General features: G+C 45.9%; 2 protein-coding genes across 8 annotated transcripts in view; one reads left to right on the top strand and one right to left on the bottom strand.

Moving 5' to 3' along the window:
• Nucleotides 1-8,027, bottom strand: part of C4H2orf76 (chromosome 4 C2orf76 homolog) — a 70,743-nt gene extending 62,716 nt beyond the window's left edge. For 3 of the 7 annotated variants that reach the window (XM_064484687.1, XM_064484690.1, XM_010979246.3), the window contains exon 1: nt 7,969-8,027. The gene's annotated coding sequence lies outside the window, so the exon portion shown is untranslated. The other 4 variants (XM_064484692.1, XM_064484691.1, XM_064484693.1 and 1 more) reach the window with 4 other exon arrangements.
• A 61-nt stretch (nt 8,028-8,088) lies between these two features.
• Nucleotides 8,089-13,116, top strand: DBI (diazepam binding inhibitor, acyl-CoA binding protein). Its single transcript, XM_010979266.3, has 4 exons — nt 8,089-8,244; nt 9,247-9,364; nt 11,410-11,472; nt 12,826-13,116. The coding sequence occupies exons 1-4, from the start codon at nt 8,236-8,238 to the stop codon at nt 12,897-12,899; spliced, it is 264 nt and encodes an 87-aa protein (XP_010977568.1). The 5' UTR covers nt 8,089-8,235; the 3' UTR covers nt 12,900-13,116.
• The last annotated feature ends 2,537 nt before the right edge of the window (nt 13,117-15,653 follow it).

The following is a 15,653-nucleotide window of genomic DNA, read 5'->3' as shown; positions in this document are numbered from 1 at the left end:
AAGATCTCCAAACACTTGGAAACTAAGGAATAGAGCTACACAATCTCTAGGTCAAAGAAGTCTTAAAAGAAATTTTAAAATACATTGAATTGAATAAAAATAAAAATACAACATAATAAAATTTGTGGTACACAGTTGAAACATTTATAGTACTAAATGCACAAATTACATTTTTTAAAAGTCTCGAGTCAATAATCTCTCTCACCTCAAGAACCTAGAAACAGAAAAGCAAAACAACCCAAAGCAGGCAGAACAAAAAAAAAATAATAAAGAACAGAAATCAGTAAAATTGAAAACAGAAAGATAGTAAAGAGAAAATCAATGAAAAAAGAGCTGGTTCTTCAGAAAGATAAAAAAAATTGACAAATTTTGTGCAAGACTGGCCAAAAAGGAGAGAAGATGTAAATGACCAATATCAGGAATGAAACAGAGGGTATCTTCCTAGACCCTGCACACATCAAGAGGAAAGTAAGGGAATAGTATGAACAGATCCACATATGCAAATTTCACAAATTAGATTAAATGGACCAATTTCTTGACAAACACAAACTACCACCACTCATCCAATATGAAATAGATAATCTGAATGGGAATTATTAAGGAAATTGAATTCATAATTTTGTTATTACTTAAATATTTTTTATTTAATGGAGGTACTGGGGATTGAGCCCATGACTTCGTGCATGCTAAGCAAGCGCTCAGCCACAAAGCTATACTCTCCCCTGAATTCATAATTTTGAAACAACCGAAAAAGAAATCTCTAGGCCCAGAAGGTTTCACTTGAGAATTCTACAAAATACCAATTAACATCAACTCTACACAATCTCTCTAGAAAACAGGAGGAGGGAATTCCCAAATTCATTTTATGAAGCTAGTAATTCCAGGATAACAAGCCAAACAAAGACATTAAAAAAATAAAACTACAGATCAGTATCCCTTATGAATATAGACATAAACATCCTTAAAATATTAGCTAATAGGGAGGAAGGTATAGCTCAGTGGTAGGATATGTGCCTACCAAACACATAGTCCTGGGTTCAATCCCTAGCACTTCTATTAAAATAAATAAATAAAACCTAATTACCTACCCTCTCCCAAAAAAAAATACAGTGCTATATGTCAACTGTATCTAAAATAAAACTGGAAAAGATTTAATATTAGCAAACACAATTAAGAATATACACAAAGAATTATACATTATGAATCATGACCAAGTGGGGTTTCTTCCAGAAAAGCAAGGCTAGTTTAATATTCGAAAAGCAATCAATGTAATCTACCACATTAACAAGCTAAAGAAAAAAGATCACACAATCATATTAATCAATGCAGAAAAAGTATCTGACAAATTTCAACATACATTCATGATGAGAACTCTCAAAATTAGAGGGAAGCGTCTTCAGCTTGATAAAGGGCATCTACAAAAAACACCCTACAGCTAACACTACAATTAATGGTTAAAGATTGAAGGCCTTCCCCGTAAGATCAGAACAAGGCAAGGATACCCACTCTCATCACTTTTATTCAACGTAGTGCTGGAAGTTCTAGTCTGTGCAATATGGCAAGAAAAGGAAATAAAAGGCACGTAGCTCAGAAACAAAACTGTCCCTATTTGCATATGACATAAACATGCCAGGACTTACATGCTGAAAACTACAAACTGCTGATGAAAGAAATCAGAGAAGATCAAAATAAATGGAGAAACATGCTATGTTCATAGACTGGAAGACTCGACATAGTAAAAATATCAATCCTGCCCAAACTGATATACAAGTTTAACACAATTCCTATTCAAAAATCACAGCAAGATTTTTTGTAAATATAGGCAAGATTATTCTAAAAATTTATATGGAATGGGAAAAGAACTAAAATAGCTAAAACAATTTTGAAAAAGAAGAATAAAGTAAAAGGAATCAGGTTACCTAATTTCAAGACGCATTACACCGCTATAGTACTCAGGACTGTGTGGTACTGGTGGAACAGATGCACAGATCAACAGAAGAGAGAACCCAGGAAAGAACACATAAATATGCCCAACAGATGACTGATAAAGGTGCAAAAGCTGTTCAACAGAGGTAAGATATCTTTTCAACAAATGGTGCTGGAGCAATCAGTCGTCCAAGGGAGGGGTGGGGGAAAGAACTTCAACCTAAATCTTACACCTTATACAAAAATTAACTTAAAATAGATTATGTTAATTTTAAAATGCAAAACTATAAAACGTTCACAAAAAATGTAAAAGAAAATCTTCAGCATCTAGGGTAGGCAAAGACTTATGAGACCTGACACCAAAAGTGCAATCCACAAAAGAAACAAATTGATAAACTGGATTTCATCAAAATTTAAAACTTATGCTCTGTGAAAGACTCTGTTAAGAAAATGAAAAAACAAACTAAAAACTGGGAGAAAATATTTGCAAACCACATAGCCAACAAAGGACTGGTATCTAGAATATATAAAGAAATCTCGAAATTCAACGCTAAAAAAAAATCCAGTTGAAACACATGCAAAAGGCACAAAGAGAAATTTCACAGGAGATACACAGATGGCACAAATAAGCACATGAAAAGATGTTCAATATCACTAGTCATGAGGGAATGCAAATTAAAACCACGAGATATCACTACACACCTATCAGAATGCCTAAAATAAAAAAGTGATAACACCCAATGATATGGAGAAACTGGATCTCTCATTCACTCCCAGTAGGAATGGAAAATGGTACAGCCACAATGGTTCTTACAAAACCAAAAATGCAGATGTCCTTCAACGGGTGACTGGGTAAACAAACTGGTTCATCCACATGATGGAATACTACTCAGCAGTGAAAAGGAACTATTGGTACACACAACAATCTAGATGAATTACCAGAGAATTATGCTGAGTAAAAAGGTCAACCCCAAAAAGTTACAAACTACATGATTTCATTTATATAACATTCTTGAAATGATAAAATTATAGAAATGGAGAACAAAGTTCTGGTTGCCAGGAGCTAAGGAGGGGTAAGGGCAGGAGGGAAGTGGTCGTGGCTATCACAAGGTAACATGAGGGATCCTTGATGATGGAAACATTCGGTATCTTAAATATATCAATGTCCACATACCATTTGCGCTATGCATTATAGTTGTGCAAGATGTTCCCACTAGGATAAGATGGGTAAAAAGGGCATGAGGGATCTCTGTGTTATTTAACAACTAATAGCACATAAGTCTACCATTATCTCAAAATAAAAATTAGGTTCTTTTTTAAATGGCATTATCTCAAAATAAATTTTTTTTCCAATGGCATTATCCCCAAAGGACTTATCAGTCAAATCATTTGTCATCAGATTTTAATATTTTAGTTATTTTAATATTTCTAATTTTCTTGTTGACAGGCAATAGAAGAGCTCACTAGAAAATTCCATCTCCAACAACCTGGTTCCAAAGCATTTACCAAGTGCTTGTCATGTGCAACTCGGAGCTAGGGAAACAGGCAAAGAGGAATACAATGCAGATTTAGAAGAGAGCTTGTACTTCCAATGAATTTGAACAGGAACTATAGTACTGAGCTCAAGACACTTCATAAGGAGCTTCATTATTCCTGCCCATAATCATAAGTATTTCTAAACAGAATAGGGGCAGCACCCAACGAGTTATGACCAACTCACATGTAAGTAACTCTAAAGGAAGTCTTCTCTTCCTTCCTTCCTTCCTCCCAGCCACTGTGAGACACTTCCTGCCAGGAACCTCCCACCCTCTCCTCTCCCTGTCTCAATTCAGCCCAAACCACCCCTACATGTTAGCTGGACAGAAACAGGACAGGGGAAAGGTGAGACTCATACACACTTGTGTCTCTCACACACACACACACACACACACACTCACTCTTCTCTCACCCAACTTGCTGTAACTCCTCTGAATATGAACACCCAAAGGAAGAAAAGAACAGCAAAGGAGAAGGGCTGGTTAAGACCTCCAGCTGCCAGGCCTCCTCTCACTGGGTGTGTCATCAGAAAAGGAAGAGACAAAGGGAAAAAGAAAAAAAAAAAAAAAAGGAAGTAAGGAAAGAAAGAAAAGCTATGCTACATTCATACTGCACCCCAACCGCAGCTTTCACAAAACAAACAAAAGCCCCCAACTCTGTCCACTTCTCCCCTCTCCAATCCCAGAAGCATTTCCCAAGTACCTCTAGAACTGAGTTCCCTCTAAAACTGAGTTCCCCTGCCAAGTATGACCAGTCTCTCTACCCAAAACTGTATTCCCTTTCCTGTCCCCTCTGACCACAATCCTTTGCTAACTGAGCTGTGATCAACCAGTCAGCTGACTGCAACTGTTGCTGTGGATAGCATCTTTAACGTACTATACAAACTCAGGTTGTGCCTCCAGGGCAAGATGAGCTCACAGACCCCCGAGCCATGGACCACCTGGCCAGAGAACTGTAAACCAGAGACATCCCAACTCCCTAAACGAGTAAGAAATGTCACAAGACAATGATTAATTCCAGCCTCTTTGTTCTTCCCCCTTTAAAAAAAAAAAACCTAACTCGAAGACCAGGTTGGAGTGGATCTGAGGCTTGTCTCCCATCCCTTGCTTGGTGCCCTGCAGTAATCTTGTACTTTCCTTCACCACAAACCCCATGTTAGTCAGACTAGCTTTTGCTGCATGTAGGGTGAGTGGACCAAAGTTCAGTTCAGTAACACCTCCTTCCCTTGAAAACACACTGGTCTCCTCCCAGCTTTGCTGGAGGCATGCCTCAGAAGTCACATTCCAAGAAGCTGGAAAATAAATACCGAATGTATATAATCATCATTTGTGAATACTCTAACCCTTGCCTTCTAGTAAAGCTTTGCTGTAAAGCTTTTTAATGATTTTCACATTTTAATGATTAGGTTACCCTTGGAAATTAGAGGTTTCGTTTATACCAAGAAACCTAATATTAAACTACTAGTCACACCCACTGGGCAAGAACTGCTTTCACCTGTTAATAGAACTTGACGGTCTAGCTCTATGCTGAGACCCAGCAGTGAAGCCTGTGAGTCGTTAAAACTGGCAACCCAAGGATGTGAGGGCAAGCCGCAGTAACAACGGCCTCTCTACCAACTGGGAGGGTCAGTTAGGCTGACTGGTTGGGTCATCAGTTCCCCATCTTCCCTTAACATTTCAGGTGTCCTGTTTCCAAGGCTGGGAGTGGCATGAAGTGATTAAACCTGGTACTTGCACCAGAGTTCACCTACTATATATACCCTACCCATAGTTTCACATTCAATTCTAATAAACTTAGTTGGTTTCTAAATTCATAGCTAGTCTGAAAGAATACATTTCATTCAAAGAAAAGCACTCTGTTCATTTACCCATCATTTGTTAAATGTCTAAGAAGTGCCAGGCACTCGGAGACAGAGCATTGACGAATACACAGTGATCCCTATTCTCCCTGGTTTATGTAGGGGAGGGGGCTCAGACGGTAGAAGAGTAAATAAAAATACTTGCACATAATTACAAAAAATTAATTCATTACAAAATGTGACAGTTGCTAATAAGGATATAAACAGAGCTGAGGAACTCATCCTTTCTCAGCAACTTCCTTTCCAGTACAGTAAAATGTAGCATACAAAAATCATATCATCTATTGACCCCAAATATACTGTGAAATTGACTTTAAAAAATTAAATCCTTGTTGTCCTCTCTTTATGGTGAAAGCTGAATGGCATTCCAACTCCCTAGAATGGAGGTGGTAAGTGCCAGGCATAAGGCAGCGTTTCCACAGGTGAAGGTTGCCAAAAATGGTCACTGAGAAGTGAGGGAAGAAAATGGGGAGTAAGACAAAGAGCAAGCCTTAAGCTATTTCACCACTTGGTCTAAGGTGGGCCCTCTAACAAGGAAGAACACTTCCTTCTACTTGTCAAGATCACAGAGCACTCTATGCCTGGGATCCATAATCCTTCCTCGTTCCACCCTTCAGGCGATTTAGCAACGTTTGTAGAATCACTGGGGCACAAAACCACCATGTGGAAAATTGACTTTTTAAGGAAAATGGAGTATATTCCAAACAAGCAACCCACAAATCAGCCCCACTTAAACTGGAGACTGCCAAGTTAATTTAAAACACTAGCCTTGCTTTCTGCAATGTTTACCTCCAGTCAAAACTCTTATGTCGGAGGGTGGGAGGGTATAGCTCAGTGGTACAGTGCTTGCTTAGCATACATGGTGTTCTGGATTCAATCCCCAGTACCTCCATTAAAATAACAAGCAAAAAAATTAAAACCTAATTACCTTCCCCCAAAATAAATTAAAAAAAAAAAAGCGATCACCTCAACCAACCCCGGAGGAATATTCAGAAAATTACCCAATCTCTTCAAATGTGCCAAACACAATAACCTAATGTATAAACCTACTGACTGGAAGATACTTTTGAAAGCAAATCTGACCCACAAAGGCAATAATAAATTTCCATTAAGGAAGCTATAAGCACAAATTACCGGGCAAAAACAAATCCAAGCTTCATCTGGGCCTCAGAGCAGAAAAAAAAAAAAAAAAAAAGAACAGTTGTGAATTGTTATTTTAGAAGAAACCCATCTCTTACAATTCAGATGTAATTTCCCCAAAGTTAACTCCAAGATTTTTGCTAATTTGTTTAGCTTTGCTTTCTCAAACAAAATTATTCAGACTGAAGACTCTAAATGTGTTCCCTGCTATTGCACCTCTACTTCTTATTTTATAAAGACTAACCTCCAAGTTAGGAAGTTACACCTGAAAGCTTTCACCTGGCCTTTTAGTCTAACTACCTACAGATATGAATTAATGGCGGGAGGGGGGATAGTCCACTCCTCTTGTCACAAATTAGGAATTGGAGAGGAACGATCTCCCTTTTTTTGAAAGAGCTCCAGAAAATTTTCCATCAATTCCCTCCGTTCACCCAGCTCCTCTGTAACAGCTGCGAGAAAATTCTCCCTTTGATCTCTCAGGCATCACCCTCAAACTCTCCCATCTACCTGTGCTGCTCTCCCATGGAGAGCATCAGCCTCTGTAACAACCGTGCAAAGCTGCCTCCCCCACCGCCCCAGTCTCCTCATTCTCTGCTTAAAAGCCTCCAACTTCCCATTTCACTCAAAATAAAAATCTTAGTCCCTATAAAGTTCAAGTTCTGCATCATCTAGCCAGCCTGCCACCTCCTTAACCCTCCAGCCTCATCTCCTGCTATCTTTCCCCCACTCCCAGCTCACACCTTTACACTAGTTTTCTGCCTGGAATGCTCCCTCCTCTCCTTGAGGGGCTTTCTCAAATGTTACCTTCCCTTAACCTTCCACCCCCAGCCCATGTAAACCTGCCAATTCCTAACTATCCTCCTAGCAAACTCTATTGAACTGACTGTTATCCCCAATATAAGTTCCAGGAATGCAGGGATTTATCTGTTTTGTTCACTGCTGTGTCCCCAAAATCTAGGATCGGTGCAAGTTACCCGACAAGCGTTCAGTAAGCATGCGTGAATGAAGGAGAGTCATTTACTTAACAAATGTTTGCTGAGCACCTACTCCGGGCTCAGCTTAAATCAAGACAAATAACACACTGTCCCTGACTTTAACGCACCAGATAGATTGAAAAGTCAGGGCTGCAAACTACGGCCACCGGCAGGTCACACAACATGTTCACAGGAAGAGGCCTCGGCTTCGCATTTCTGGGGACCAGTCCAGCTTCCCACCATCGCGCGGTTCTCCAGGGACCATCCCCAGAGGGTCCACCTCTAGTCCCCTGAGAGGGGCGGGACTCACTCGCCCTCCCCAAGCCTGAAAGCTGTCCAGCAGCCCAACTTCCGGCCTCTTCACGCCGGACACAAGATCTAAAGAAACAAATTTAAGAGCCTAAGCTCCTCAGCTTCCGCCCCACACCAACTCTGCCCCGCGGGCCATTCCCCACTGAGGTCCGGACCGAACCTTGGCTCGAACCAGCGGTCCCTGCCTGACGACAGTCCGCGACCTATTTCCGCGGTCCCCACCTGCTCCCGGCGTCCCCTTCGGCTCTTCCCAGTTGCGCGTGCGCAAGCAAACCCTCGTGGGTTCAGGCGAGGGTGGGGCGGGCGCCCGGGCTGGGCACACCTCCAGCGTAGAGCTGGCTTCTGATTGGCTGCCTCTCGCTCTCCCGAGCACAGCCGGGGAGGCCTGCGGCTGCGCCTCTAAAGGCGCTACCAGTCGAGTCTTGTGCTGCTGCGTCCTGCTCCTCGCAGCCTCCGCGGGCTCTCTGGAATCGTTGCAACCCTGCCGGCATGTCTCAGGTATACGCGTGCCCAGCCTGGTTGCGAAGGTGCAACGGGGCGGGAGGCTGGTACGGGGATCAGCCTGCAGACACAACTTCGCAAGGTCTTTCTCTTCCGGGCTCTGCTGCTATTCCTGGACCCATGCCCAGCCCGGATTCTTTTGACAGAGCCCTGTAAGCGGAACTTTACGGTTCGGGACTCAGAACGCAACTACCCAGCTCGCAACTGCTGGAAGATTGCCCATGGGAAGGAATTCGCAGTGAAGCAGGAATAGGGGTCGGAGGCGAGGGTCCTAGGTAGACAGATGGGATGTAGTGGGTTACATGGGTCGAAAGAGTAAGGGGACCGAATGCCCCACGCGGAAGGACACGGTAGGAGTAGGGCGCCACGCAGTGTGGAGACGCAGGGAGGTCAAGGGAATTAGGGGCCGAGTGTCCGGCGTGCTTGAGAAGGGGAGGGACGCGCCCTGGGGGAGGGGTGATCTAGAGGCCTTTTCCTCTTTCGACTTTAGACGCTTTTCCGGGACCTGGCAGTGGGGGGAGACTTTTGGCTTCTCTCGCCTCTCTCCAGTCCCGGCACTGGGACAGAGGTCGGCGCCCAGTGGGAGGGGGCCAGCGGGCTCTGGCCGCTGACACCAGTGTGCTCAAGCTCTGTTCTTTTCTCAGCTATTTCAAACCCGCTGTGCCAGCCCTACCCTCAAGTCAGGGCTAACCTGGGACCCCGTCTGGCCCGGTAGTTGCCAGACAGTTGGCCACGCTGCTTCAGTCTTAGCCTGCTTCCTTCACCTGTTTCCAGCACCTGATACCTGGTATAGTGAGAAATCTCAGTACACAGTTGTCCATCAAATGAGTGAACAGATGTGCTTCCCCTCCTGGTTTTGCTGAATCTTTCGGGCTGCCCTGTTGAGGAGATGAGGAAACACTGCTTTTCCTCACCTGCATTGCTGGGGGAATGCTGCCTTTCCAATCCCTCCACCCGTTACTGAACTCTGTTCAGACCTCTCGTCTCCCTGGAATTTAGGCTGAGTTTGAGAAAGCTGCTGAGGAAGTTAAACACCTCAAGACCAAGCCGGCAGATGATGAGATGCTGTTCATCTACAGCCACTACAAACAAGCGACCGTGGGTGACGTGAATACAGGTACGCTAAGCTGAGGTTGGGAGAGCCCATCAAAGCAGCTCAGCAGCCTTGGCTGGTGCTGGAACTCAATGTGCAGGAGCCTCACTCTCAAAACTACCCAAGGCCCTACTCTTCAGGCAGGACATGGTGATGGTTCATGGGGTTCTTGGGGTTTCAGCTGGAGAGTTTCCCCAAAGATCATGTTCCTGGATGGAGTTGACAGACCCTGCACCGTTCTTGGCTTCTTCGTGGCTCAGAGAGCAGAATTCAAATTCTAGTTTGGGAAGGACTTTACTGGTTATCACTAGCATTTCCCATCTATTTGGGAGGAAGCAAAGATCCCAGCTCAAAAGAGACTTGCTCCAAGCTCTCAGCTCAGTAATAGTTTTGTCAAACCATACTGCTTCCAGCCCAGATGGGCAGGATCAAAGTCAGAGCACTTGGCAGCCGGACCAAGCCTGATGTCAGGAGCAGAGAAACAGCTGACTTCCTGGAGCAGGTCAGAAGCATTTTTTTGCTGACAGCAAAATGCTGATGAACATTTGTTCCCTATCAAAAAATCTTGGTACAGATTTTGAGGCCTTGGTTTGGACCACCACATTCGGGAACGCTGTCTTGCCCGCCTTGGACAGTTTTCACTCTGCCCCTAAGTGTCTGAAACCCAGAAGTGTATAGGAAGAGCACGATGCAGCCTGTGCAAGGACTCAGAGGTGGTGGCTACAGTAGCATAGAAGGAGGCCACCCCTACTCTTGTTTGGGAGGGTGAGCATAGGCCCCTAATCCCACTGCAGTTGGGGCGGAGGGTGGAGCAGGTGGGCTGGCTGCCAGCCCGCTGGAAGCAGGGAATGGTGCCCAGAGCTCAAGATCCTGGCAGTGCCAAATCAGAGATCACAGGGAGGGCTTAGATGAGAAAGCTCTTGTGGTGAAGGTGAGTTTTACCCTGGATCTATAAACTCTGCCTCCTCCTAGGGAGCCAAGAGGGATGAAGTGTGGGTGACTAGAGTGGCTGAGATGCTTTTCTGATAAACACAATTTTCACAGAGGCTGGCCTCTGCCCTGCTTTCACATATGTATGGATAGACCGGTGTGGGAATCTGTCACTTCCCAATCAGCTCACTCTAGAACTGTGCTGTCCAGTACAGTAGCCACTAGCCACATGCAGCTATCTAAATTTAAAGTGAAAATAGTTAGCATTAAATAAAATCAGAGGTTCAGTCACATTTCAGGTGCTCAGTTGCCACAATTGGCCCCTGGGTTGGACAGTGCAAATGTACAACCTTTCCGTCCTCATGAAAAGATGTTGGGATGTGCTGCTCTAGGATTCTAATGATGAGTCTCCGGGGGCAGTTTTGCTCAAGTATCCCTGGGATTGCTTCCCTGCAAGCTCCTGGTGGGAGACTTGCTGTTTCTCAGATGCAGTGGTCCAGGCTCTGGGCACTGTGGTTGCTCCCCTTGGCTTTGTTCTCAGCATGGCAGTGAACTAAGTCAGCAGGGAAGTGGTGTGTTTCCCAAGCGTAAAACCATGGTATAACTTAAAGGAAGCTTGCCCTCAGGGGAAAAAAAGAAACCCTCCCACAAATCAACAAGAAATAGACTAAAAATTTGATAGAAAAAATAGGGCAAGGATATGAACAGACAGTTCACAGAAAAGGACACCCAAAAAACTGATGACAGTAATGCATGAGGGAGATAAACTGAGTGGGAAGACTGGGAGGAAACGGAATTAATTCCGTGGTGCTTGAATTTTAAGCCAGGTGACTGGATGTAGTACTTGTTTGAAAAAAAAAATTTAAGTACAGTTTTTAAAAGGAGACATTTTGGATTTATTTAACTTAAAAGACAAGGACTCTTTAGTAATGAGAGCAGTTTTCCTCCTATTTTCTCTAGATCTTAAGTTTGGATTTCTGTACGTGTGGATTTCTGAAGGCAGAACCCGCCATACTAGACTCATTTAATAGCCTAGAAGGAATAGATGTAATCAAAGGTGGTATTCATGGCAAGAAAATTGATCAAGGTCTCCATCAGAATTTGCAGCAGATCTAATCTCTTTCCTTCCCTTGTTTAAGAACGGCCTGGAATGTTGGACTTCAAAGGCAAGGCCAAGTGGGATGCCTGGAATGAGCTGAAAGGTAATTGCTCTAATCCGTATCCTTCATTTGGAAAGCCCGGCAGTGAAACACTCTTCATTAAGGAGTGTAAGAGGTGCGGGGAGAGAACGCAGTGGAAGAGGCACATGCTGGGGAACCAGTTTGACCTGGGCCAGAATGGAAAAAAACTAGGCCACCTAATTTTTCTCCCAATACCATTCATGCCTTTTCCAAAAGCCCCATCTCAGAGCCGCGGGGTCATCTGGAGAAAGGGGAGGGACTGGGGACCAGGCCAATAGATGGGGAGGCGATAGAGTTGGCTTGGGCTTTATATGTATCCATAAGGGGTGGTTTCCTGCCCACACCTCCCTCTCCCCCACAAGACCAGGCAGTGACCCTCTAGTCCAAGCTGCCCTCCCCAGTTCCCCTTTGGCCAGAAAGGCACATAAAGAGGAATGAGCTAATGCATGGCAAGCTGCTGGCACATCGTAGGCTCGGTGAATGGGGCTATTCTATGCTAAGCGACTTCAGCCAAGAAGTATCCCGGCTCCAACTTAATCACGTGCCACCTGCAGCAGCAAGACCCAAAAGTTGGCACTAAAGTGCCCGCCAGCTTTTGTGCCCTAGCTAGCTGGTTTCTGAATAAGCCCTCTGTCTCCCTTCAAATGAGAAACCCTTGAATTCAAAAGGGGCCAGAGAACAATAACCACACTCCTAGGATTTGTCAGTAACTGGAACAGGAATGCCTGTCCGGCTGTCCATTCCCATTGGGCATTTCCATGCCATTCTCAGACCCCACATACTTGCCCGTGGGCATCTCTCTTTCGCCACAGAACCCAGGAAACTGGGCATCACTGTCTGGGGGCTCTCACCCTTTGTATCCCCTCCAAGAGCCAGCTCAGAGTTCTCAAAACTTTGCTCAGAGCTTCTCTCTGGGGAGAAGAGGGTGCCTGGCTTTGTTTGGGTTTTTTTTTTTTTTTTTTTTTTTTTGCCACTGGCAGCTTAACAGCTCTGGGAGATAAGAGCCTGACAGAAAAATACTTGTTTGGTGAGAACCAATCGTGAGACTCAACAGGACCAACAGTTAGTGCAGCTCCCCATGTTCAATCGGACACGACAGTGGGGCCCTCACGTGGCCAGCAGGCCAGTGACAGGCCTCAGGACAGCTGCACACACATCAGGGGGCTCAGTGCTTTCTGGAGCATTCCCTGTGGGCCAGGCTCCTCCTTGAGGACTTTAAGTCGAACCATGGCCAGGTCTGTGAGGTGGAGATAGTAGAACCGCCCCTCCCAGGTGAGAAACTGAGCCTCAGAGCCCTAAACCAGGGCTCTGTTAAGTCTGCTGCCTTTCTACCATGCCGCCTCTCTGACAAATAACCTTGTCAATGCCTTACAGGGACTTCCAAGGAAGATGCCATGAAAGCTTACGTCAACAAAGTAGAAGAACTAAAGAAAAAATACGGAATGTAAGGGACTGGATTTGGCTGCCAGCCACACATTTCATCTAAACTGTTATAATGCCTTGTTTTTCTAACACTGTGGATGAAGTTAATAAATAACCAGTTAACCCTATTGCTCAAGACAGCCCAGGATAGGGCTCGAACAGACTAGGGGCTGGAATGGTTACTGACCATCGCAGAGTAGTTTTTAATCTGAAGATCAATTAAAAGTACCTTTGTTACTTTAAGCCTTTGGTAACCTGGGTTCTTGAAATGATTTCCTCCTCTGTTCCAGTCTGTCTTCCTCACTTGCTTAAGAATTTATCTGGAAGTGTTTGCGCTTAGCCTTCCCACCCTCCTCTATCCTCTGCTGGAGGCCGGAGCAGGTGGTCCCACCTGTTCCAGGCCTGGCATGTGCTCACCTCTCGTGGGGAGAAGGGTTATAGAAGTAGCCTCTCCCACCTTCTCCCAACTCCAGCTGCACTGATCAGGCGGGCGGAACCGTCATTCTGCAGGTCCTGCCAGCCCTCTGTCGGGAGCACTGCTGGCCTCATGCTCTGAACAAGGCAGTGTTGATGAGCATTTGAAGTTTGTCTGAGGTCCAACCAGTCCATGGCTGCAGAGCAAACGAGAAGAAGCCCCCATCAGGGTGAAATGTTAGGCTGTGTGGGGCATTCCCAGAGTCTCCAGGGAAGCTTGACCACAGGCAGCTGAGCCGGCAAAAACAAGTCGGGGGAGTGAGGGCTCAGCAGAGAGAAGGGCGATCAGGACCTGGAGGGGGGTGTGGGGCAAGGGGTTAAGATTAGAGAAGAAAGGCTGGAGCTTGACTTTGGAGGATGCAGTTAGTTGAAGAGAAAGACGAGACAGCTGTCAGACCCTCCTCGCCAGATGTTCCCCTTCCATCACTTTCACGGTCCAGCGAGGGAGATGGTGCTTTTCCCATTTTGCAGGTGAGGAATGCTGAGGCTGAAAGGAATTAAGAAGATGCTCTCTGAGGCTGGGCAGCTCTCCATCCTCCCCTCCAAAGCCTGTGCCCTGGTCTGAGACATAGCTCAGTCTTGCCCCAGAACAGTGAGGTCTTAGAGTAACTTGCCCAAGGTCACTCAGCTGGTACATAAACTCAGAACCAGCACTCAAGTGCAGATCTCCCTGGTTCAGATGCCAGTCCCAGCCATGGTGGTCTCACAGGTGTGAACAGCGCTGTGGGGGGAAAGACAGGTGGCAGGGAGGATGGCTGTCTGGTACGGCTGGAGTATGGCATGCCTTCAACGCAGAGTGGGACTTGGTAGTGGGAAGTGGACAACGAAGTTGAAAAGTGCAGAATTTGACCATAGGTGGGTGATTGGGAGCCGCTGGGGAGTCAACAAAGTCAAAGGCATTGATGGTCAGTCTGTATCAACAATTACTGAGAATAGCAAATCCTACAGTTCCAGCCCAGGCTGCCAGGAAAAGACTAAACCCCAAAGCTCAGATCTAGATGGAAAGGTCGCTCCAACAAAGCAATGGGGTCAAGGTCCGCCCAGACACGGCCCAGGGAGGTGACGTCCTGAGTAGCAGTGTTATTTATGCAGGATCTTTTCCAGGTGCTGAGGGCGGACAAGGCAGGAAGCCCAGTCTGCTCTCATCCCACCCGGCCCCACGCCACTCAGGCTGCCAAGACCACCCAGCTCTCTACATCTGTGAGTCCCAAGGGAGGCAGTAGGGAGCCATGGCCACTCACCTGTACTCATGTTTGGATCATCTTTGCTCAGTTATTGGCTGTTTCAGGAGTAAACCAAGGAAAAACAACCTTAGAGTCCAAGGCATGGTTCTTATCCAAACAGACCTGGCTCCAGGGTCAGGCCTAGTGCGCCTACCCAGAGTGTGAGACACTCCTGGCATAGAGTAGGTGCCCCAGTGTGTGCCGCTGTATCAGGAATTTTCTCCCACCCTCTTTCAAACCCATTTTTGTCCCTGGCAATATCTGTTGCAACATCAGAGTCAAGGACCTAGTCCAAAAGCAAGTTATCACTCCTTGGGTAACTCTGGAGAGGGTGTGGGTAAGAAAAGCACCTGCTGGGGATCCTGCCCTGTTTCTAGCTTGTCAGAAGCAGCCAGGACCTTGCAGACATTTGCTCAGGCACCGTGTTGCTGCCTCACTGCCGGCCAGAATCCTGGAAGAGAGGACCTGAGCCCAAGGATGCCTTATAAAGATAGCATGATCTGGCCCTCGGCAGGTGCACTCCGCTAAGATTGTGCTGTGATGGTCTCCAGCCGGTGCAGTTGGGAGGGAAACACTGGAGTGACAAGGTGGACCCAAGGCCTGTCTGCCCACCAAAGACGTGGCCTCCGGTTAATGGCCATCACTTGCGGAGAACTTGCAGGGCAGGGCTTCTACGCTGGTTCTTTGCTTCAGTTTTGAATTTCACCCCACAGTGCCTTGAGGTGAGGACTACACCTCCTGGCTGTGTAGTAGGGATTACCGTGCCCAGTATTCAAATGAGATGAAGGCTCAGGTGATGTGAATGGACCCAAGCCCAGGGCTCTCTGGCCAGGAAGGCCCTGCTGGTCCCCTTCCATCATGTTCCATCTCGTGACCACTGGCTACCCCTCACCGTACACCTCCACCATCCGTCAGATGATGAGAGTGTCCCCCACCCTCCAGCCACCATGTCACTAGGCTAGCATAAGATGCTGTGAAATCCCCCACCTGCTGGCCGCTCCTTCCTGAAAAGTGGCTTTGAAAAGCAGGTCACCTCTCCAAGGCTTTGTTGCCAGTGATTAGTTTCTTGTCTCGTGGCAGAAA

This window comes from Camelus dromedarius, chromosome 4 (genome assembly GCF_036321535.1).
Source record: "Camelus dromedarius isolate mCamDro1 chromosome 4, mCamDro1.pat, whole genome shotgun sequence".
NCBI classification, from domain to species: Eukaryota; Metazoa; Chordata; class Mammalia; order Artiodactyla; family Camelidae; genus Camelus; species Camelus dromedarius.
The sequence above is the reverse complement of the archived record's forward strand: the minus strand, read 5'-3'. Positions and strand labels throughout refer to the sequence as shown.

Coding starts and splice junctions, on each gene's coding strand:
- DBI (XM_010979266.3), top strand. Junction 9,365..11,409: donor CGTGGGTGACGTGAATACAG/GTACGCTAAGCT, acceptor CCCTTGTTTAAG/AACGGCCTGGAATGTTGGAC. Junction 11,473..12,825: donor TGCCTGGAATGAGCTGAAAG/GTAATTGCTCTA, acceptor AATGCCTTACAG/GGACTTCCAAGGAAGATGCC.